The sequence below is a fragment of the Artemia franciscana genome, chromosome 15 (assembly GCF_032884065.1).
Source record: "Artemia franciscana chromosome 15, ASM3288406v1, whole genome shotgun sequence".
Lineage (NCBI taxonomy): Eukaryota > Metazoa > Arthropoda > Branchiopoda > Anostraca > Artemiidae > Artemia > Artemia franciscana.
The window spans coordinates 14,314,282-14,340,182 of NC_088877.1; the positions used below are offsets into that span (position 1 = coordinate 14,314,282).

The 25,901-nt window shown below is 36.2% G+C and overlaps 1 protein-coding gene across 2 annotated transcripts in view; it reads right to left on the reverse strand.

Annotated features, from left to right (window-relative positions):
- The window catches only part of LOC136036085 (SCY1-like protein 2), a 258,908-nt gene that overhangs the window by 57,732 nt on the left and 175,275 nt on the right, over positions 1 to 25,901 (reverse strand). For both annotated transcript variants that reach the window (XM_065718074.1, XM_065718075.1), the window contains exons 9-11: positions 19,824 to 19,969; positions 15,737 to 15,890; positions 1,202 to 1,451 (exon numbers count right to left, since the gene is read on the reverse strand). In XM_065718074.1, coding sequence (XP_065574146.1) covers positions 1,202 to 1,451; positions 15,737 to 15,890; positions 19,824 to 19,969 — 550 coding nt within the window. The remainder of the gene's footprint in view (positions 1 to 1,201; positions 1,452 to 15,736; positions 15,891 to 19,823; positions 19,970 to 25,901) is intronic.

The window sequence follows — 25,901 nt, forward strand, 5'->3', positions numbered from 1 at the left end:
CTATTTTCTAAAATAAGGCAAATTTTCTCAGGCTCGAACTTTTGATGGGAAAGACTAAACTTGATTAAACTTATATATTTAAAATCAACATTAAAATGCAATTCTTTTGACTTAGCTATTGGTATCAAAATTCCATTTTTTAGAGTTTTGGTTACTATTGAGCCGGGTCGCTCCTTACTACAGTTCGTTACCACGAACTGTTTGATTGGTTTTAATGGTAAGGAATACCAATTAAAAATAGAAGAAAAACAAAAAAGAACAAAAAAAGCAAACTTTTGCTGACACATTGTGGCATTGTGTGTTATTTCAATGATTATGTCCTCGAAGCTCAGGGCCAGTGTGAGATGTATTACGTTCTCTCTGGCCTCAATATCCCATTAGTCACTTATGCTGATGACATTTTTAACATTAGCCGAACTTTGGACATAATTTTTTAAACTCCTTGAAAACTGCAAGCAAAATATTACAGATACGGTCTTGAATTTAACACTGCAAAGCCTGACATCATACTTATTAGCTTGAAAGACCCACTTCGTCAAACAACTTTATTTGGGAATTCATTGATCTGCCCGTCTGACCGAATCGTTTGTTTTGGTGTACCCATTGGAAACACCATTTCTCATACCCGTCATCTCCTAACAGAAGTCATCAAACACTGCATATCGGCTGCTTATACCCCCATCGTCTCTGCTAAGCATCGTTTTAATCGCCGTTATCTTAGAACGCTGTATAACAGTGTTGCTCTCTCCCATATCCTCTAGATTGCACCCTTCTGGAACATTCTTACACATGTTGATAAGTTGAAAATCCGCTCCACTTTTTTCCGTTTCGCAAAATACCTACTGAGATATCCAATTTGGACACGCAATTCAAGACTCGTCAGCAGTCTTCACATAGTAGATCCTACATAGCTGTCGCTAGATATGCGGAGAAGCACAACCACAAGATTTCAAGACACGCTTGGGGCCAACTTCTTGAACTATAGTTGCCACGTCTTAGTAATATGGCGATATTTTGCTTTGGTTTTGTTTTTTTTTCTCTTTGCTGTGCTTTGTCAATTTCTTTTTTTTTTTTACAAAGACGGGTTTTCTATAAATAATAATATATATTGTCACTCACTAGTTTGAGTTGCTCTAACCAAGAACCTTATGATTCATATTCTTATGTATTAAGTTTTAATTTAAAACAGTGTACCCCTTACCAATTAATTCCAAAAGTACATCAGCATGAATTGGCTTGACTTCCCACAGCAAAGGTAAAACATCATCAATTATGGCCGATTTGTCTAGTCGATCGATCAACTCTGAAATACAGGCAAGGACGTTCATTACCAGTTTTGGTTCAGATGAGTTCTTCTCTAAGACTGCTTTGGCACGTGGAAGAACAGTTTTTCTTATTGTGGCTTCATCAAACAAATATGAGGCATTTGCAGCTGCAACCAGTGCTGCACTCTATAAAAATAGACATTATTTATATTTGCTGAGAGTTCTTGTTTACCTAAGTAAGTGTAAATTTTGCATTTTTTTTATTCCATTTTTCATTTCAGTAACATATCGCAAAATAATATCTTTTTATGTTATATTTAAAAATGCATGTAGAGCCCAGGTCATAAGGAAAGTAAGACTAAAATAAATTCTATAAGACAACAGTAGAAGTTTTCTGTGAAAGATCAGGTTTTAGGGGGATCCCAAATAATATTCTTTTGTTTAGGTAGAAGCCCAATTTTAAGGACTCTGGTCTTTTTTCTCAGCTTTAAATAAAATCCGTTAAAAAAATCCCCCTTTATAAAAATCATATTCACGATATCTAGTAATTTATTCAACTTCATAGCCATCATTTTTTAATCATTTCTTTTTTTTATTTTCTATAATGTTGATATGGTTTAAAACATTCTTTTGTTCTGTATACCTATATTTAACACTTCCCTTGTCACTGGTTGAGGTCCTATGTGTCTGTAGTTCAAAACATTATTTTGCTCCGACACTTGTTTAATATAGTTACAAAAACAAAGACTACGAGATAAACTTTACCTTATCGTTCAATCTCCTAATCTTTTAGCCTGGTCTAGAAAGTCACTTTCGCTCAATCTAGCCCCAATCCATTACTGATACAAATCCTAAATATACGGGATATTACCAAGCATTAAAACCCGCAGTCTCTACGCTAAAGCTTCCGGAATGATAACAAGTCCTAAAAATTGCACTCCTTCAAATAATTATTGGGAAGGTGCGTCTGAAATCCCAAACATGAATTTTCAGCGGATGATTTACATTATTCAACAGGAGGTTCTTCAGACCTATCTTATTCTAGACGATGTCCCAACCCTCCAACCTTCCCAAATTTTGAAGATTATTAAATGAAGTAACCCTCCCCCGTTCACTGAAAGATCTGCTGACACTCCCTTAATAGTTGGTGCGCAACTATGTAACACTGTGCATACATTAATAGAGTCTTAAGTGAATTGATCTAGTCAAATGAAGTTTAATAATAATCGTATGTAATGACTCTCCATTTTGCATGGACTGCATGCATATATGGGAAGAAATATGCTATCACGTAGCCTTTAGGCCTCTGAAACCGGAAGGCTACATGTAGGACATCATGTTTGTACTTAATTTAGTTATACTAAGTGGCGCCATTTCAGAAAACCTTAGGGGGGGGGCCAAAAATCGATTTTGGGCCCCCATCCAGCCTTAAAAATTTTAAAATTTTCGAACATGCCTTTAGGTACCGTACTACCTTTGGGGTTCGCATTTTGCAGCTTATTTAGGGACCAAAAACAGTACCAAAATAGAACATTTACTGTATAAATCAGAAACTTACGTACAGTTACTTCAGCAAAAACGACTCCTCAAACACAAAGGGCGTTTTATTAAAACAGTAAGTAACTTTTTTACAAATGCTGAAAAACTTTAGCATGAAGAGCGGGGTGTAGAGGAGGGGGAAGACCCCCTCCTCTATGGGGCACTGTGGGGGACTTGGGGGGGGTCCGGATTTCTGGCAATTCCGCGAGATCGGTACTTCCTGATGCAAATGGACGATGAAACTTGGCAGGCATATCAGGGACTCGAACAGACTAACTTGAGATTAGTCGTTTCCCCGATCCGACCATCGTGGGGGGAGTGGAGGGATGGGAATCCGGAAACTAGTGGCATGCATAACTTTTAAACGGGTGATCGGATTTCAATGAAACTTGGCGAGTGGAAAGAAATATCGTCTCAGATGTTCCATGTCAAGTCTGGATCTGATCCGATATTTGTGGGGGGGGGGTGGAGGCGCCCACCGGGAAACTCGTGAAATACTTGTAGTCGAGGGATTGGATAGGGTACGCTCCGATTCCAGCCGAACTTGATGGACGGGAACCGGAGATGTCAAAGATGTGACTTTTATTTTTTCAAGTCGTGTTCGGCCACAGTAGGGGGCCGGGAAATTGTGTGGCTCGCATATGGGTCAAATGAGTGCAGCGATTTAAATAAGACTTGGAATGTAAAGTAAGCATATGCCCTAGATGACATATTTTACTGTCCGAACCAGATCCGACCACGGTCGGGGAGGGGGGGGGGATTTATTGAAAAATGCTGAGATTCGAGTGAAACTTGATAGGTGGTGAGACAAGATGCTCTAGATGATCCGTTCACGAGTGTCCGAGCCAGATTCGGCCGCGAAAGGGGCAGCTGGAAGGAGGTACCGGAAACCGTGTTGCACGTCTAGGGATTAAACGAATAGGTTTGTTGTGCTGAAACTTGGAAGTTACAACAGTCATCTGCTCCAGATGATCCGAGGCGATGCCAGGAATGCACCGACTTGAGTGACACTGCATATTCTATTTCTAGCTCCGAACCGCATTTTTGGGGTGGCGGGTGTGGTTTGTGACGGGCTCATCTCCTTTGTTGTACTGCCTACTCGTAACAAGTGCCATATGAGCTCGTAGCTCTTGTTCTGGTTCGTTCAGTAAGATTGGTCGACGAAACAAAATTTAAAATGTGGTAGATTTACTTACAGTCGGTTTGAAAAACGAAGCCAATCGTCGTTGCATCTTTATTTCTTCTTCTTTCCTTTGGGCTTTTATTTTCCTTTTTTTGCACCACTCGCACCGGATGAACTCATGTTTCAATAATCCGATTTGAACTTGAACACAACTCAACACTGTTTCACGGTTCTTTATTTGATGAAGGGTAACGAGAAACTAAATACAAAACTGGAATGACACCCTGGTCTGGATACCCGACTGACGGGATTCATTAATCACTGGAGAGACTTCAATGTCACAGAAGTACTCCGAGCCCAGAAAGGACTTTACAAACCCCTGCCAAAAGGGTGACCATAAATTAATTAGGGAGAACGGCAAAAACAGGATACTTTCTTGAAATGCAATAATCGTCGAGTATCTTGAATTTGCTATTTAGTAATAATTCACAGTAGAAATACGGTAAAAAAAAGAGAAAAAAGTAGAACAAGGACGAATAAACAAAGAATTACGTGGTTGAAATTGGGCCCCTCCAGAAATCAGGGGGGGCCATGACCCCCCCTGCCCCCCCCCCAAATGGCGCCACTGGTTATACTGAATACTTATTACTGCTATAGATAATAATGTTATGCGTATACTTAATTAATTTTATAAGAACCTAATTACCCATTTGTAATATCAGCATTTTCTTCCGATGCAATTTAGGGCCTATTTGTAAAAAAAAAAAAATGTTTTTTGCACCACCAAATGGCCATTTTGCCATTTTGTTGTAGAAAACCCTTTTTATTGCTCATGAAAACCACTAGAATCCTTAATTTGCGTTTGAATGGGTTGATTTGATTAGCTCTCCCCCCCCCAAAAAAAACGAAAACATGCGACAATTCCTCTCAGAGATGAACATTTCAAACGCAGGCCTACCTCAAATTCTTACTTAAATCTCACCTAAATTAAAAACACTTCAAATTAATGAAATTACTGGCGTCGGAAGACAAGGAAACCCAACAAAGAAAAATTTCAGGCTCTAGTATTAATACAAATAGAGAAGAAAAAAGAAAAAGAAAAGTATCATACCATTTTCTTATATAAATTTTAGTCACTTTGCAGGTAGATAGAAATCATTCAGATTATTATCCTGTGATGCTATTTATAGTTGGAAAATGGGAATCATTTTATAATAGAATTTACATCTTGTCTGAGAAAATACACCTGGAAAACTAGCAGCTTGAAACAATTTTCTTTTCAGTTCTTTTTTCAAAGTTTATTTGTTAGTCCAGTTTTCAATGAACATCAGTCTGATAAAGGATATGGGGCAAATCTAACGATTTCATTATATTTCTCTAATCTCTACTACTATAAGGAAAGTCAGAAAGCGTCATTGGTGCTTCTATGAGTTGAAAAGGCAAAGACTCTTCAGCTAAACAGCATATCTTAAGTCATCTTAGAATTACCAGTGAGTGGCAATTTGACCCTTCTCAAAATATACAGATAAAAAAAAATGCAGTATTTTGTGAAATACTGAAGTACTGAGAGATAGCTCTTGGATTGTAACCAACCAGCATAGCATACTGTTTCCTAAGTTTCTCGCTTAGATGAGACAGAAGGGGTACCCTCGTTAATTTTACATTATCTCACGTTGGAAAACCAATATATTTAGTACAAGGAAGTAACGAAATATTCTGACTTACTGACAGCAAACTCTTGACATTACTGATAGAATTTCTGGAAGCAAGAAAACTAGCCCCTCACACAACGAACTCTAGGATAATTTCAAGATAATCCCTGTTAAATGATAAATAAAACGAAAACTTACCAAGTTTGAAGTTTGACTGTATTTATACTCCAAAGAAGGAGCACCAGCGTAGCTGAGAGTTCAACTGAGATAGACACCCGCGATCGCCTGGATTGGCCAACGTACTGTATTTTAACGTTCTTGTAGTATGGGATGGCTGAGCTTATGATAAAGTACAGAGAGTTCAACGGGAAGGAATGGGAGGGTAGGTGAACACTCAGCTGCGCTGACCCTCCTTCTTTGGAGTAGAAGTACAATCGAACTTCAAACCTGGCAAATTTTCGTTTTAATTTATCAATTCTACTCCAAAGTGGAGCGATAGAGCTACGCTGTCGAGTTAAAACGAGGTCTTAAAATTCAGCATGAGCTAAACTCTCACTAATAATCAACACTACTACTACTATTAACAGCTCACAATAGCAACAAGCCACCTGAGGCCAACACAACTGCACATGCTCCTCCTACTTTCAAATCTATTCAAAGCCTCCCTCCTTACACCCTCCCAAGAGGTTCCCATTTCCCTTAAATCTTTCTTTATGACATCCTCCCACCCAACCTAAGGACGACCTGCTTTCCGTTTAGCTCTTCACGGTTGGCCAAAAAGGACAAATTTTGAAAATCAGTCATCCTTCATCTGCATAACGTGCCCAAGCCATCTCAATCTTTCTTTCGACATGCCCCTATAAAACGGGATAGAACCGCATTTTTCGTATATTCTACTGTTTGAAATACGGGCAGTCAGCCGGGTGCCCTGAACAATCCTTAGACAATTTCTCTGGAAAACTTCTAGGAAATCTTCATCGACTTTTTGGAGCGCCCATGCTTCAGAACCATATCTTGCCACTGTCATCACTGCAGCTTCCTTTTTTCTAATCTTGGTTTGTAGACTTATCTTCCTATTCTTCCAAATTTTTTTTTACTATAAAAAAAAAACACCATGAGCCTTGGCTATTCTACTTTTAATATCTTCACTGCTCCCATCGTCTTTATTAATAATACTACCACGGTATGTGAAGCTATCCGCCTGATCAATCTTTTCGTGACCCAGCGTAACCTTTTCATCTTCAGTTATTCCTAGCCGTGGCGACTTAGTCTTCCTAACATGAAAATCTAGACATGTTCTAGCACCCCGAACTCGCAAAGCCTCTTAAAGTTCATTTATTTTGCTCACACTTTCATCTAGGATGCTTAAATCATGAGCATAATCTAAGTCCAGGAAAGTTTTCTTCCCGTTTGATTTTATGTTCTCCAATTGCCTTCCCTGTAGGCAATAATCCAAATTAAAATAATCCAAATTAAGGGGGATAGAACAAAATCCTGCTTAAATCCTGATTTAACACAAAACCAGGTGCTAGCCTCATATCCTACCTTAACTGCAACAGTATTATTCTCATACATAGTACTAATAACTTTAGTGTATTTATCTGGTATACCATACAATGATAAGACCTTCGCTAAGGCTGTTCTTTCGACAGAATCTAACGCTTGCTCATAATAAATAAAATTGAGGACCACAAGTTTTTACTCAGGTACTTGAAAGTCAATAGCCTAAGGGTAAAAATTTGGTCGACACATCCTCTACCCTTTATAAAACCGCCCTGTTCGTCTCTTATTACTTCGTTTATAGCATCTCTCAGCGTAAAAATATCATATTGCTAAGTAATTTGCTACCTGCAGAGACTATGTCTTTTCCTGCAGCTCCATTTCAGTTTAGCACATTCTCAAAAAGTTCTCCCCATCTCTCTTTAACTCTTTCCTTATCACTAATTGGGGCCCCGTTAATATCTTTAACTGGTGCAAGTCATGATTAACTACTGTATTCCCTCTCAATTTATTAACATGCCAGTACAATATTTTTCTATTATAGGGTGTAGCTGCATCTTCCAGATCCTTGGCAATTTTGAAAATCAGAACTTCTATCGTCTTAATGTATTATATTACTGTGTGACAAACTGGTCAATAACAAAATTTTTTAACAAGCGGATAAAACAAAAATAATTGCCAATTTTTGTGCTTGTGTCTTTAGTTGAAGATTTTTGACATCCCAAGCTGGCCATCTAAAGAGCTCAAAGATCCGTTTTACATCCCAAATACTAGAAAGCTTGGGAAGACTAGGCCTTCTATTAAAGACACCTTTTATGAGTCCTTTGGTGATTTGATTACTGCATAAATGCAGCCTTGATAAAATTCCCGATAAAGAACTCCTTGCACCATTAATAACACTATGTCCAATACCTGAGTGAAAATATTCCGTAAGAAAGGTCAAGCTCTCTGGTAGAGTTGCCTCCAAAGGCTGGATTGCAATTCTGTCACAAAAGTTGATTCAGTTTCCAATTTAAACTCTGCACTGATACTTAGTCGAATCACGCCATCCATCCAGGATAATATCGACTGTCGAAAGAGAGTGTCTTCGGTGGTAAATCCTTGTCGGAGACGACACAAGCCGCTAGGTCTAACGTCTTGAACAATGGATAAAGTAAAGTCGGTTTCTGTGGGATCTAGTATTGTCCAGAATCTGATTTGCATTCTTTTCATTATTAAATTCTTTGTGATACCTTATAAGCGGTATTAGCAACTCCAGGAATGTGTTCTGTAGAAATCCACAATTTGTCCTGCAATACTAGCTGCCAGACCTTATTTGCGAAATAATTACAAAACTCAGATTTTGATCCTCCGATTTTATTTATGTTAGCTACTGTGGTAGTATTGTCTGAGTGTAGCCGGATATCCATGTCTTTGATACCCTGAGCAAAGCTTTCTAATCCCAGATAAACAGCTTTCATTTCTAAGACATTGACGTCAAATGCCTTTTCTTCTGAGAATCATTCACCTGTGGCGGTTTCCACAAGTGCCCAGCCTAGTTTTGATGCATCACTACACAAATATTTGTCAGCTCATCTAGGCTCAAATGCTTTAGAAGCATGATTGGTAATACCCAGCCACCATTGCAGTTCAGAACTTACCTTGGATGTTAAAGTGAGCTTGACCGCTAAATCCCCCCGTGCGTGTTTTAGTGCTTGAACTTTCAGCGACTCCGCTTGCCGGTAAAATAAAGGTTCTAATTTTACTGATAGGAAAATTTAAACAAGAACGCCTAGAGTTTCAGCCAATTGTTGAACCATACATAGTCAATTCTTGACTAAAAAGATTTGATACCAAATCACAAATTTTATAAATTTTTCTTTTCGGTAAGAAAATTGATCGCGAATCAAGCAGAAAACTCAGAAATTCTATTTGTTGACTTAAAATAAGAACTGAATTCTCCGGGAAAATCACAAATCCCAACTCTGACAGTAATTTCACTGTTTCATAAACGTTGCTTAGATATTATGATTATGACCTTCCCAGAAGGAGTGAATCGTCCAAGTAAACAACAGACAAATGCCTTCTTCGTCGAAGTAGGGAGAACACGGCTTTCATGAGTTTTGTAAGAACCCTTGGGGCTGCTGACAACCTATTTGGCATACATGTGTAAGCATAGTAACAATCTACTTCAAAACAAAGCCCCATTTGATCATCAAAATCAACAAGGCATGAATAAAAAAATCGACAGTGTCAACAGAAGCCATGTAATAATTGTTTGTCATTAATAGAACCGCACACTGTTCACTTACCACTTTAAAATGGCATTATTTAACGCTTTCGTGTGGCTTTCTAATATTCAGAACAAATTGAGAAAGAAAATTTTTTTAACATTAAAAACGGGAGAGATGCAAAGTATTTCTTTTTGTTCTGATCTCGGGTACTTTAACAATAACACTTTTGTGCAACAAAATATCAACCTCTTTTCTTATATCCTTTTGTTCTTCAAAAGTGAAACTTCTGTTCTTTGTTTTCAAAGCTTTCAATTGTGTTTTTACAAGTTCGATCTCATAGCCTAAAGGTACAGGATTCAAAATATTCAAATCACTGGCTATGAATGCCATTTGGAGACGAATTTACTGATTCTCCCTGCTTGTTAAATAGGCTTGTCCCGCATGTTAAACAGGCTTGTCACATCAGCTATTTGCGATCCCGCTTAGGGAAATACTGGAATTTGGGCCTCTCTTGACGGTCCTGGCCAAAACTTCTGTGACAGGTTGGATGATAGGCCTCGTTCTGCCAGCGGCGATAACGGTAGGCTCTCCTTGCATGTTTTTTGATCTTCCAAATTTTTTTTACAAATTCATCATGGACTTGGCATTGGACGTTGTTTTGGCAACATCCTTGCCGGAAAGAAACTCCGTCATTTTGACTTCAGGAATGCATAAGGCTGATGCTACCGTGGGATCTGGACTCAAATCGAAAAATATTGCATGATGTCATTTTAGACTATGATCATAATTGGTGAGACCAAGCATGTGAACTGCATCTGTTAGGTTTTTGACAACTTTTTCTTTGATATCCTGATTTTCAAGCTCAAGAATAGCATTTTCTGCCTTTAAAACACAATAGGTTGAGAGGACAACAGTGTCCGCTACACTTCAAGTGCCCTAGCATCCCTTTGTTCAGACTGTGATGAAAGATTAGCCCAAATTTTACTAATCGCCTTGGGAACAACAATTTTATCGGTATTCGCAGGTCCTTGGTAGCGCTCAAATAAATCCTTTAGGCTTAATATTTCATGAGGCCCGGAGATAGCTCTGTTTGCAACTTTGACAAGTGTTTTAGAAATTTTGGGACCCTCCTTGGTACCAGAATGTTCTTTGGAATTTTTTTTAAAAAGAGCATCATTTGACGTGCTTTCTTTTAATCTTTTGCCTTTGTGCTTTTCCGGAGAAGCCTTCTGCTCTATATAATTTCTTTGGTAATGGATTTTTATGAGGCTCGCAAAGTCAGTTCTGACAGTTCTAGATCCTATTTATGGCTCCGAGAGCTAGATCTTATTCCTAGAACTAATCTCAGGGCTGCGAGAGCCATATCGAACACGAGTTCGTAGCTCGGTGCTCCGAAAGCCATGATTTGTTGTTTGATTACTATCACTCTCACTGTCGGTTTAAATTATTTCGCGATGTGAGTCGAGGCAATATTGCTTCCCAGGCTTCTCACGATCATAATCGTCATCCTCCTCGTCCACTAAATTGTCCAACAATCCGATGACCATCTCACTACTATCACTCATTATTTAGTTTGGTGTTAATCGAAGCGAAAGCAAACATCAATTGGTGTTACTTTGCTCAATCCAGAGGATCCCGGGCGTCTATCTCTGTTTAAGTCGGAAACGAACTTAGGGCATCCCACTTTGGAGTAGAATACCTGACAAATTTACTTCAATATTCAAAATGATTAAACTCAAATTTAAAATATAATCCGGGTAAGTAAGCAAAGGAAAGCCAGTTTATTTCAATCATCACTGATTGATCATCACTGATTCAATCATCATGCTCAGAGATTGTAAAATTACACCAGTCTGACAGACTGCATTTCAGAATTATATAACATCACTACAAATAGCACAGCCATTAAAGGAGAGTACTTTCATAGTAATGCGAAGACTAGCATAAAGATTTTTCAGAATCAAACAGCTCGTGTTAACGAACTGCAGTAAGGAGCGATCCCAATAGTAACCGAAACCCTAAAAAATGGAATTTCGATAGCATTACATCACAAAATCGCATTTTTGTACTGATTTTAAATATAAAAGTTTCATCAAGTTTAGTGTTACCCATCAAAAGTTACAAGCCTAAAAGAATTTACCTTATTTTGGAAAATAGGGGAAACACCCCATAAAAGTCATAAAATTTTAACAAAAATCACACCATTAGATTCACAGTATCAGGGAATCCAACTGCAGAAGTTTCAAGATCCTATCTACAGAAATATAGAATTTTATATTTTTTTGCCAGAAGACAGATCATGAATGTGTGTTTATTTGTTTATTTCTCCCAGGGTGATCGTATCGACCCAGTGGTTCTAGAATATCGTGAGAGGGCTCATTCTAACGGAAACTAAAAGTTCTAGTACCCTTTTTAACCGAACAAAAAAATTGGAGGGCATCTAGGCCACCTCCCACACTCATTTTTTCCCTAAGTCACTGGATCAAAATTTGAGATACCCATTTTGTACAGCATAGTCGAAAAACCTAATAACTATGTCTTTCGGGACGAATTACTCTCCCACAGCCCCGGGGGAGGGGCTGAAAAATACAATCTTTGATTCTTGTTTACATATAGTATTGGTTATTGGGATGTGTATAGAAGTTTTCAGGGGGCTTTTTCCATTTGAGGGAGTAGGGAATGTGAGTCGGGGGAAGGGGGCTACGTGAGAGGGTCTTTCTATGGAGGAATTTATAAAAAAAACTCTGGAAAAAAGAAGAGAACAAAGCAAATGAAAAATTGCCCGAAGATAAAAAAGAAAGCAAGTATTATTTAAAATTAAATTTTTGGAATATTTAGTCATTTTAAATCTAGCTTACTTGAAAGATTTATCTTAAGCATAAATATCTGCATCACTGCGGGATGTTTTTTTTATTATGCTGTTAAAACCCCTTTGTGTATTTAGGTATAGTTGGCTACCAGAATCCTACGTTAATTGAAGTATTACTACGATGACCATCAGAGGTCCAACATGACTGCTCCTTGAAAACCTTAAACTTTAAACATTTGAATTCAGAAGAGTAAACTATTCTTGGTCTTCTTGAGTAGGATTGTTGTTGGCTTTGTACCACAAGCATAAGACTAGGATGAGGTGAGGCAGGAGGGGGTGTGTGTTTGTGTGTGTCAAAAATGGTTCTGGAAAACGGGAAGGACACACTTTTTCGTTGAAGTTGTCAAAGAAACAGAAACAGTTTTAGAGAAAGGTTAGTTTCTACAGGATTCATTGAGGAGTAGATTGCCTAAAGAATGAATGAATGAACTTTATTACCCGTAAAAGTATAAAAAACACAAAGTACGGAGTATCATAAATAAACAAAAACAAAAACAACAAACAGTGAAGAAAAAATTCAAACTAACAAAAAACAACATGGACTAATTAACCAGTATCAATATGGAAAAAAGGATGCAGAGGGTCATAAACGTGAATAAAGTTGATAGTCTGTTTTACATAAATCATCACTGGAAGACGCGAATCCGAGAAGGCACATCAATTAAACCAAATCGAGCAATTATTTTTTTGTTTCGGTGCCATCTAGGAAGCCGAAGGAGGAATTTGCAATACCTGAAATAAGCCGTACGTAGAGTATGTCAATCTTTCTTACGAAACAGATGAGCCATGCCTGATAAGAACAAAAGCACAGGGGCACAATAAGCTTTATAAATCATGCACAAACCGTTGCGGTTATAACAGCTTTTGTTTGGGGATATTTTTCCGTAAGCGACACGTCGGCATCAGTCCAAAAACAATTAAGCGAAAAAGGTATATCCATAGAGAAGTTCTCAATAAGCACAATTATGAAATGATCCACACTGGCTAAATGAATGCAATGAGAATAAATAATAATTTATCTTTGATTCGGGCAAGTAATCCAGTGATTTGCAATAATCCGAATATTTCAATGTACGATTCAGATGATAGTAGTGCTGAATACTAACTCACAGCAACAATCCATAAATAACCCTTAAGCCGTAATAATATACAAGTTTATAAATCTATCTAACAAGTTTCAATTACAAGTTCAAAAGTATTTCACTCGTTATTTATTCCAAACAGTTACAGAGTTAATCCGGCATAAATTCAATTAGTTGTTGACTGGTCAAATACCAAAAGAGAACTGATTAGATCTTGAAATCGATTCTTAAGAAGATATTACTTCAAAATAAACATTTAGGAATTTTCTTACTTTATTTTATTTATTCTTTATTTAGTTTTTTTTTTCCATTGATATCGTGTGCTATTTGCAAAAATCATGAAATGCATTGAGCGCTCAAAATATACAGGAAATGGCTTACAAAAGCTGTAAAGTGTTTACCATAAAATGTTTCGGGTTTGTATTTTAAATGATTTTCAGTTTTTTTTCTTTGTTTTCCTGGTATGTCGTTCCTAAGCCCAGATATATCTGAACTCACAATATGGAACAAATGTCATCTATCAAAGGACACATACAATATTTACTGAAAAATTTTCTACCTTTTTACCAGCATTAGCTGATCAACTTTCCCAGAACATGATGACATAAGAACGTGGGACACCAGGTTTCTCTCAGCAATATAATATCCCTGGGAAAATCTACCTTTAAGGCAAGAGAAAGGAGAATCATTGTTCATTAGATTTCCAGAAGAGACTTTTTTAAGGAAAAGAAAAGTCCATTCACGAAATGTATATGCCTGAATCAATCGAGCTACGAGATGAAAGAAACTACGACAATAAATTGTTTTTTTCTCTCTTACCAGTCAGAAAAAAAGATTATAAAGATGTCAATGACAAGATCGTCTTTAAGCTGAATAAAAAGAAAATATGGTGATTAGCCTGACTCCCAAATTTCTAGTTTCAAAAACACGATTAATAATTGATTCCCAATATATCTGATACTTGGGTTCTCGTTCACTCTGTCCATGCTCTTCCTGAAACGTTTTATCCTGTCTTAATTAAATCAGAAAGAGCTAGATTTGTACTTAGTTATCAGATCCCCATGCTGACAATATTATTTTGGTTGAAATGATCCCTAATTTCAAAGAATAGTTCTTCAACGAAAAGGTGTGTCTTGAAGACTATTCTTTGTCAAGATTTAGGGATTTACGAATTATCGACTTAAGTTTAGTTTTGGGTTACAAAAATGAGCACAATGGACTAACTTCCTCTGCTTGTTCCTCCCTTTAGTATTTTAATTCCTCGCTTGCTCTGTCTCTGTCTCAAGACCTTTGTGTTACTTGGCGTTGCGTTTCATTACTTTTACTGAATCATTCAGTCTCTCTTCTGCGTTGGCCATGGTTGTAATTTTGCTGTCAAAAGGCTCAAATCTCCATTCTTTCATGTTCAAAGAAAATACGAAAGTAGACGTAGGCCTGAATCAGGCTAATATCCAAAGGTTTATCTAGTTTGTTTCGGTATATGCGTAGATGTTTTAATTTAAAATCGAGCAACAGCTTATGGAGTTATATACATCAGAATTTAGGGACCGTCCAGATACCAAGATGCCAAGATACGACAGGGGTTTCTAAGCCACAGGGTACAATAATTTCGCGAAATACCTTTTAGGTGGCAGGTGAGGATTCCAAGCCAGAGTTATTATTTTTCTGAGGATGTCTTTTTTTACTCCTCCATGTTATACCCAGTTCTGCTACCGGCTCATGTATTACCTGATTGATTTTAACCACATCAGTACAAAATTTCTCGAAGTATCCCTTTTATTTCAGCAAGTTTTAAATTTGAGTTATTTGCCTATTTTAAATAAGTTTTAATTGAAGAAGAGGTTTTTCAGAGGGTACACAGATAACTCCGGTGTTTAAAAGATAAGAACTGGAAAAATCCTATTAAAAGGACATTTAACAACAATATTCACATCTTTGTTTTTGTAATGTAGATTTAACATAGACAAGCTAGGCTTCAAGTATTTCAATATAGGCGGTACTTTACTCGTTTTTAAAAGTTTATTCCTAACATTTGATTTTCATTTTGATGAATTTAACCATAGCATAAAACTAAGCAACTGAAAAAATGTTTACTTGACTCAGGGACCAGACATGATTTGAGGTTTATCCTGAAGGATGTCCATTTTATATGAGTTCGCAAATTTGTCTTAAAATGACACAACAGAAGTTCTCCGGACTATGTTCGGTCTGGCTAAATTATTAACTGCTCATCAATTTAATAACATGTCACTTGGACACAACCGACCAAAGCATTGTAGAACTCACAATACAATCCAACTTGTGACCCGTCATGAATTGTCATAAACTTTAAGTAAAGGTTTCTCGAAACCATGTTTGCTGCATTTATGTACTTGAATATTTGGAAAACAGTCTTAGAACTTCCTTTGTATAATACTATGGTTTTCCTCTTTCAAGCGTAAGCGAAAATGAAAGTTTCTGGAATACCATATTATGTGAAAGTGTTATTTTTACCTGGATCTGTTGAGTAGTGGATTCCAGACCTTGATAAATTAGTGGGAGCACGTCATTTTGGATGTCTTCGCTTCCAGACTTCTCCATGACAACATGTAGGTTCTCCAGTAAGGTCACTGTAGCTTGAATTGACTTAGGGGCGCTAAGCAACTGCCTAAAGGAACATAAAAAGTGTCGAAATTAATTTAGAGTCTATCATTAGATTGGACACAATACCAGGCACAAATAAATCAGACAGGGGTGTTCAGAGATGCGTTTCGTATGGTACTAGTTTGGTTGTTAGGGGATCAGGAAATAAAACATGACTTCTATTTCGCTCTTCTTGTATCTAAGCTAAATTTTTTGGATTCTTATTTCTTCATCCATTTAGACTGCATTTTAGTCGAATACCAATTTCTTCCTCCACCAATGCTGTTTTTACTAAAATAAATTATAGGGAAAAGTTTAACTATAATATTTATAAGAAAAAAGGCCCCAAGCGTAGAGCTTGAATTTATGAACCAGTTTTATCGATGAAACGGTCTGACGACTAGGTAAGCCTAACTTGCTGGTTATATATAAAAAAGGGTTTTCTTAAAAGTTATGGACATACCTAGTCATATAGTTGTATACCTCTTTAACATATCTTTCCTCTATTAAAAACAAAATCCGTTTAAAAAGATGGTATTCAATTTACATTACAATACACAAGGTTGTCCAGAAATCATTTAATAGCATTTAAATAGATAATTTCTTTTGGTCGTTTTGTAAACCCAATTATAAGCATAAATTGTTGACTTTTTGCTAGAACTTGCTTGTCTGTTTAACAAAAGAAAAAGATTCATTGAAAACTTCTGTATTCGTTCTGATTCCTATTCTAGTTGGATATGTTCTATATGTTGTTCCCATTCAAACTCCATATTTTATCTCCACATTGTGTCCCATATGTTGTTCCTATTCTAACTTGATTTAATGGCATATGTTGTTTGGCAATTGATCTTTTTTTCGGTTATTGCTTATATTGTTCCTTTGTCTCCCTCTTGTATCCCAGGCCATGGAGCCTTTCGAGAAGGAATAAGAAAATTGTGATTCCGAATTGTATTTATTGGTGAACTCTGTACTCAAACTTGATCCAGTTCTAACTCATACTTTGCTGTCTCAATATCTTATAAAGCATTCGGCTAAGTCTGTAAAAGAAACAACTCTTAGATCTGAAACACTATTGTAATGTCATAAAACGGTGTCTGAAGCTACCCTACAAAACGAGGATTCCTCATCACCAGGAAGGAAAGAATACACATAAATATAAACACGACATATAAGATCGAAAAAAATTGACCCTTTTTTCAGAAATTAGGTTTTCAAAGATTTGCTTCGTATTAGAAAAATTTTAAGAACCATCACATTCCACCTTACTAAATCAAACAGTTCGTGGTAACAAACTGTAGGCTAGTAAGGAGCGACCCGGCTCAATAGTAACCGAAACTCTAAAAGACGGAATTTTGATACCAATAGCTACATAAAAAGAATTGCATTTTAATGCTGATTTTAAATATAAAAGTTTCATCACGTTCAGTCTTACCCATCAAAGTACGAGCCTGAGAAAATTTACCTTATTTTAGAAAATAGGGGAACACTCACTAAAAGTCATATAATCTTAACGAAAATTAGGCCATCAGATTCAGCGTATCAGAGAACCATACTGTAGAAGTTTTAAGCTCCTATCTACAAAATTGTGGAATTTTGTATTTTTTGCCAGAAGACAGATCACAGATGCGTGTTTATTTGTTTGTTTGTTTTTTTTCCCTGGGGTAGTCGTATCAACCCATTAATCCTAGAATGTTGCGAGAGGGTTCATTCTAACGGAAATTAAAAGTTCTAGTGCCCTTTTAAGTGACCAAAAAAATCGGAGGGCACCTTGGCCCCCTCCCACTCTAATTTTTTCCCAAAGTCTCCGGATGAAAATTTTGAGATAGCCATTCTGGTCAGCGTAGTCGAAAACTTAATAACCATTTCTTTGGGGACGACTTAATCCCCCACAGTCCCCGGAGGAGGGGCTGCAAGTTACAAACTTAGACCATTGTTTACATATAGTAACGGTTATTATGAAGTGTACAGACGTTTTCAGGGGGACTTTTTCGCGTCGGGGTGGGGGTTGGCCGGGGAAGGGGATTACGTGGGAGGATCTTTCCATGGAGGAATTCATCATGAGGGAAGAGAATTTCCATGAAGGGGGTACAGGATTTTCTAGCATTATTTGAAAAAAAACAATGGGAAATAATTTTTTTCTGGAAGTAATGAGCAGCATTAAAACTTAAAACGAACATAAAATATTACGTATATAAGGTATTTTTAGTAATTTTAACTATTTATTCTACGGCCTTTGTGATTCAGGGGTCATTCTTAAGGATTTAGGACAAAATTCAAGCTTTAGTGTAAAGAGCGAGGTATTGACGAAGGGGTGAAACCCCTCATATACGTAGTAAAAATACACAAAATATAGAAGCTCGTTAGTTAAGTTAGTTCGTAAGGTACGTATGTTTATTACTAACAAAAACGTTCGTAAAAAAATCTAGTTGCACTTTTAAGTAACTAAAAATTGGAGGGCAACTAGACCTCCTCCCCCACCCCATTTTTCTATCATAATCGTCCAATCAAAACTATGAGAAAATCATTTAGCAAAAAAAAATAATATGCAAATTTCGTTTTAATTATTCATGTGCGGTCTGGCAAAATCAAAACATGCATCAATTCAAAAACGTTCAGGAATTAAATTTTTAAAAAATAAGTTTTTTTAAACTGAAAGTAAGGAGCGACATTAAAACTTAAAAGAACAGAAATTATTCCGTATATATGAAAGGGGTTGTCCCCTCCTCAACGCCTCACTCTTTACGCTAAAGTTTTTTATTGTTTTAAAAAGTAGAATTGTGAGAAAGAGTCAAATTTTAGCGTAAAGAGCGAGGCGTTGACGAGGGAGACAACCCCTTTCATATACGGAATAATTTCTTTTCGTTTTAATTTTTAATGTCGCTCCTTACTTGCAATACAAATCATAATCAAGAGTTAAAACATGCTTTTTGAAACTAGATGAGAGCTTGAAGCTGCCGCTTCTTTTTCTGAAATATGAGAGCTTGAAGCTGCCGCTTTTTTTTCTGTAAGATGGCTCTGACAAAAGATAAGAAAAAGTACTATTATTAAAGGATAGTTGGGAAGAAACTATTGTTGGTACAAGCTTTTCAAACTAATTTCCTACCATTTAATGTTACGCTTCAGAAGCCAAAGCGTGATGCCAATATTAAGCAAAACTCAATGTTATTGCAAGACTTAGCTTTGTTGTCGACACATAAGATTATGGTTTGACTCGGGAATGACAATTTTGAAACAACTAAAAGAAATTCTTAGAAAAAATCTACTTATACATCTTGATCATAGATGATACCCTAGTGCTGCCTATAGTAAAGAGCCATGTGTTTTAAATGTGTTATTCGAAGAGGAGGCGATTAAAATTTGGGAGGGGGCTTCTTTTGTCAGAAATTGGACGCTCCAGACCCCATTTCAGAGTCAAAAGAGAGCAAAAGGCAAACAGCTCCCCTTCCTTGCCCTAATTTCTACTTGCCCCCCCACGTAACCCTTTAAGGTGACCGATTGAAATTTTGGGATAGCTATTTGTCAGAAAAGTCGAAAGATCACATAAATTTGCATCTGGGCTGGAAAATGTCGGCTCCCCAAAAACCGGACCTGACGAAGGGCCAAAATAGGTCGGAAAATTTTTAATTTTTTGAACGGTCTCAAACTTAAGACTACAAGTTCCCGGGTCAAGGAGACCTGAAAATGCAAAACTAATTTCAGCTTGGGGCACAGGTCTCCAAAAATAAACCCCTTTACAAATCACAGATGAACATGATACTGCCGTAAATCAATTCAACGAAACTTGTGAGTTAGACGGTCTTTATTTAATTCTAAATAATTTTTCATTGCAAAAGCCATTAAATAATACTTAACATCTTCTAAAATTTAGCACGAAAGCTAAACATCGGGGGGACACTAAATTCATGTTCGAATAAGGCTACATCCAAACATGTTGAAAATGATATAGATTATGCTTTACCTAATAGTACTAAGCATATAAAGCTGATATTCATCTGTGGAGCACTCCCGTATTAAGAATAGTACTGGCTGTAAAGCGGCTGCTAACACTTCTTGAGTCTTGAGCTCCTGCTCAAGGGATGGCCACATATGCTGAAACCACAGTTTCTGAAAAGGAGAATAAATTCAACAAGAGCCTTTTGGAACTAAGGTACCAGATTTCTGGTCATTGGTCATTGGGGCTGATGGACCTAGCCAGAAAAAAAAAATATTTAAAGCCACCTCAAGGGCTTACCAAGATTTTTATTCAAAGGGTTTATTGTTTCTCAGGGAAGGGGGGTTTATAACAAAAACTTTAAAAACACATCAACAATTTGTTTATTTGTATTTTTTGCTACGTTTTTACGATCAGAACGAAAGTTTTGAAGGGGTGGGTGAACCAAGACCTCCCTGGATACGGCCTTGAGTCACCTAAATAATACATAAATACGAGGGATATTTGGACATTAGATTATGTTTTAGTTCGGAGATGTAAGGGTAAGGTTAACACTCTTTTGCTTGCATCTTAGGGATCATCTACTCTTTATACATCCATCTATGGCAGCGGAAGTTGGAGGCGATGTGCTTTGTAGTTCAAGTCTCAACTCATTTGGTGAGTCCACAATATTTTTAGAAAAGATTTAAGATATTTCTCATGTAAGTGCTTGGCATTTTCAAAGCGTACTGCAGTCGAAAATTCCAATGAAATAGGGGGTGGCTAATACCTTTTTTTTTTACTACAATGCAGGGTATTCTTTGGATAAATTTTTTCTCCAACTGAAACTGCTTAGAGATGAAATGAGGGCTGTAAATGGGCTTTATAGTCCTGTTTATTGTTTTCTTTTTTCTGGCAAGAGCCACTCTCATATAGCCAATTATGACAAAATAAATATCCTCCCAGCCATACAGTATGCCTGTATTTTACACGGAGATACCATCATGTTTCTCCTCATTTAAAGCCATAGCATTGCACTTGGAGTTTTAAATAAATGATCGTTAAGACCGTATAAGTTACGGAATCATGGTCGAAACAATAGTTGCAACCAAGTAAAAACCAAGCCATAGCCCATAATAAACAACAGCTCAAAAACATAATTTTAGAAAACTGTCCAACGAGAAATTTTTTACTCTAATTCTATTTAGAAATCCTAACTATTGCATAGCTTTAATTTAAATGCAAAGTTTTGTCTACAAAAATTTTTTTTTGGATTTTGAATTTGGGGTGCTGTTGCTTCTCCTTTTTTCCATTTTTCCTCAGGGATGATTGCATTGAACAAGTGGTCGTAGAACGTAGGAGATGGTTCACTTGAAGGGAAACTGCAATATTTAGTACCCTTTTAAGTAACAAAAGACGTTGTGCCATAGCAAAGTTACGTTTTCTGCCATCTTGTGCCAGAAAACAACAATTTTCGCACAAATAGGGCCAAAATGTCAAAAAATGCAAATTCTACCATAGCCAATGGATTTCTCATGGTCTGAAAACCTAAAAGGATTTTGAATAGAGGTAGTTCAAGGAGACAGTTCTTAGAATTCCACAGATATTAGAAAATATCGCAGGCCAATTTATTTGAGCTGGTTTGGCAGATGCTTCTCGCATAATCTTTGGAGCAATAATTTCGTTCTTTTTAAGTTTCAACCTCGCTCTTTATTTCGGCAAGAAATAGTTTTTTCAAAAATTAAAAGCCAGGGCAAAAAAACTGAATTTGAATAGAAACTAAGTTGATCAATATTTTGTTTTTAACTGTTATTTATCATAATGTGTCACTCACGTTAGTTATTTATTTTTAATAGAAAACAGAGGCTACTTTCTGGAGAGCCCTCATGTATACTACTACAATGGTGGGATTTGGGACTTCATCAGGTTTAAAACTACGACCTTTTGAGCCAAGAAAAATTAAGAAATATGTAAGATTTAAAGCACGCAGTCATCGAGAACGTATATTCAACACACTACGGAAACTTGTCATATGAAACTAACTATTCCTATGAAACTTAGCGAATAAGCGCTGTTCTCTTAAGGAGCTAAGGCGTTTTGCAACTTCACTTATCTCATTTTAATCACTATATTGATCATAGGATTTAATTAATAATAATAATAATAATAATAGTAATAATATTAATTTAATAATTTAAGTAATCATAGTATTTAATTATAGCTCATATAAAATTTTACAGTTTTTTAAAAACTGATTAGAAGTTATATACGATAGCGCGCAATAGGTTAGTAGGCTACAGTCGAAATAGATAGCATAGCCAAAAATTAAAAATGCCAAAAGATAAAACAAGACGGAACACAAGACACAAATAGCTTAGCCATCTTTGGTGAGTTGACAAATTAAGTCAGACACTGATTTAATTTGAAATAAAAATATTATGACGCAAAACGATATTATGAAGTGTTGAAAATATTACTTTGACCAAGATAAAAAAAAATGAGAAATAACCACATCTTGGGTTATGCACAGATCTAGCTTAGGAGGCGCGGTTGACCCTAAGGTATAAAAAGATACATTTTATGATTTATCTTTTATTATGTACATTTTATTAAAGACACTAATAAGTCTCGGGTGACCTTTGGTCCTTTTTGCTTAGGATTAATTTGGCGTATCGTAAGTGTCCTTAATTTCTTATAGCTTATAATTCTATCTTCGTGTACTGTTTATTCTTTGGGGAAAATATTCCAAGTACCGCATTAATATAGCCAGACCATTGTAACATTGTTTTGTAGAGTTCAGTAAAAGTAACCATAATTATACTAAACTTCACAATAACATTGTTTATACATCTCATCTATACCCACTAGGCACGCCTTGTATAATTGTCAGACCAACCCTAATTTGAACACTACCAATGCTGTATATCTATATATATATAAACCCCCCAAGCCCCCCCGCGCGCGTAAGTCGTTACGCGCCATATTAGTTACGCGCCATTGTAGTTGTGTTCCTATGTCCCACCTGTGAATCGACCATTCCCTGAGTCGCCATCGTCATTTATATATCCTCCTGTGCACCCCGGCGTCCCCTTTGTAGTTATTTCCCTGTGTCCCGGTCGTCGTCATTTATACTCCCTGTGTCCCGGTGCTTTGTTGATTGCTAATCGAACATTCCTTTTGTCCCGGTCGCTTTCTCTTTGAGTGTCGTCATTTATTTAGATTGTTTCTCCTTTATTTTTCAGTTTTTTTCCTTTTTTAGTTTTTTTTCTTTTTTAGTTCTTTTAGTTTTTACCTTTTTTAGTTTTTTTTAGTTTTTTAGATGAAATTTTTTTTTAGTTTTTTCCTTTTTTTCTTTTTAGTTTTTTATTGTTTTTTACCTTTTTTTTAGCTTTTTTAGTTTTTTTCGTTTTTTCTTTTTACTTTTTTTTTTAGTTTTTATCTTTTTTATTTTTTTTATTTTTATTCTTAATTTTATTAGTTTTCTTTTTCTCTTCTATTTTTCAGTTTTTTCCTTTTTTTTTAAGTTTTTTTTTTAGTTTTTAGTTTTTTTAGTTTTTTTTCCTTTTTTTCTTTTTAGTTTTTTATTGGTTTTTACCTTTTTTTTAGCTTTTTTAGTTTTTTTCGTTTTTTCTTTTTACTTTTTTTTTAGTTTTTATCTTTTTTATTTTTTTTTATTTTATTCTTAATTTTATTCATTTATATATCCCCCTGTGCACCCCGGCGTCCCCTTTGTAGTTATGTCCCTGTGTCCCGGTCGTCGTCATTTATACTCCCTGTGTCCCGGTGCTTTGTTGATTGCTAATCGAACATTCCTTTTGTCTCGGTCGCTTTCTCTTTGAGTGTTGTCATTTATTTAGATTGTTTCTCCTTTATTTTTCAGTTTTTTTCCTTTTTTTAATTTTTTTTCTTTTTTAGTTCTTTTAGTTTTTACCTTTTTTAGTTTTTTTTAGTTTTTTAGATGAAAATTTTTTTAGTTTTTTTCCTTTTTTTCTTTTTAGTTTTTTATTGGTTTTTACCTTTTTTTTAGCTTTTTTAGTTTTTTTCGTTTTTTCTTTTTACTTTTTTTTTTAGTTTTTATCTTTTTTATTTTTTTTTATTTTTATTCTTAATTTTATTAGTTTTCTTTTTCTCTTCTATTTTTCAGTTTTTTCCTTTTTTTAAGTTTTTTTTTTAGTTTTTAGTTTTTTTAGTTTTTTTTCCTTTTTTTCTTTTTAGTTTTTTTTTAGTTTTTATCTTTTTCATTTTTTTTTATTTTATTCTTAATTTATTAGTTTTCTTTTTCTCTTCTATTTTTCAGTTTTTTCCTTTTTTTAAGTTTTTTTTTTAGTTTTTAGTTTTTTTAGTTTTTTAGTTTTTTTAGTTTTTTTAGTTTTTTAGCTTTTTTATTTTTTTTATTAGTTTTTAGTTTTTTTTGTAGTTTTTGCCTTTTTTTAGTTTTTTCAGTTTTTTTTTTTAGTTTTTAGTTTTTTACCTTTTTTGTGGATCGTCACCTGATCCACAGATCCACAGATCCACAGATCCACAGACAACTTATTTTTATATATATAGATAAGTTGTCTGTGTGTGTGTGTGTGTGTCGAGTGACGTCATGTTTGTGTGTCGACTGACGTCATGAAGTTAGTTATCGTCATGTTTGTTATGACGATGACGTCATTAAAGGTATTTAAGACATTCGTTCACGGAAAAATGTTTAATTGTAAAATGACTGAAGAACCTACAATGGCAACAGCCGAGGAAGCTGCTCAAAGAGTCTATGCCAAAAAACTTGCTGCTGATAGAGAAAATAAGAAAAGAAAGCGTGCCGAGGAATCAGAAGAACAGCAAGAAAACAGGCTTGCGGCTGATAGAGAAAGTAAGAAAAGAAAGCGTGCCGAGGAACCACAAGAATAGCGGACACAAATCACGACCGGGACACAGGGAATATAAATGACGACCGGGACACAGGGACACAACTACAACGGGGACGCCGGGGGCACAGGCGGGATATACAAATGACGACCGGGACACAGGGATTGTTCGAATAGAAATTACAGACCGGGACACCGGGACACAAATGACGACCGGGACACAGATAATATAAATGACGACCGGGACACTCAAAGAGAAATTACAAACTGGGACACCGGGACACAAATGACGACCGGTACACAGGGAATATAAATGACGACCGGGACACACGGACACATCATTAGAATAATGAGGTATAGATCTGAATACGGATTGTTTTTCCCATGGACAATTATATGTTGCATGTTCAAGAGTCAGTAAACCTGACAATCTATTTATATGCACAGACAATGGGACAGCGAAGAATGTTGTATATTCGCATGTTTTACGTAGTTAAAAACATATATTTATATCTATCTATATTCACAGGTGGGACACAGGGACACAACTACAATGGCGCGTAACTAATATGGCGCGTAATGAATTAAGCGCGCGAGGGGGCCGGGAGGCGCGAAGCGCCCCACCAACTAGGTGTTGGTGGCTAGTATCTTCTATATATATAAAAATAAGTTGTTCGTCTGTGTGTCTGTCTACTGACGTCATGTTTGTGTGTCGACTGACGTCATATTTGTCAACTGACGTATCTATATATATAAAAATAAGTTGTCTGTGTGTCTGTCGAGTGACGTCATGTCATCATGTCATGTCGTCATGAAGTTAGTTGTCGTCATGTTTGTTATGACGACGACGTCATTAAAGGTATTTAAAACATTCGTTCACGGAAAACTGTTTAATTGTAAAATAACTGAAGAACCTACAATGGCAACAGCCGAGGAAGCTGCTCAAAGAGTCTATGCCAAAAAAATTGCTGCTGATAGAGAAAGTAAGAAAAGAAAGCGTGCCGAGGAATCACAAGAACAGCAAGAAAACAGGCTTGCGGCTGATAGAGAAAGTAAGAACAGAAAGCGTGCCGAGGAAATACCAGAGCAACGCGAAACCAGACTTGCTGCTAAAACAGAAAGTGAAAAAAGAAGGCTTGCCCAGAAATCAAAAGAACAGCAAGAAAACAGGCTTACGGCTTATAGAGAAAATAAGAAAAGAAAGCGTGCCGAGGAATCACAACAACAGCGTGAAATTAGGCTTGCGTCTCAAAGAGAAATCAGCAAAAGAAAGCGTGCT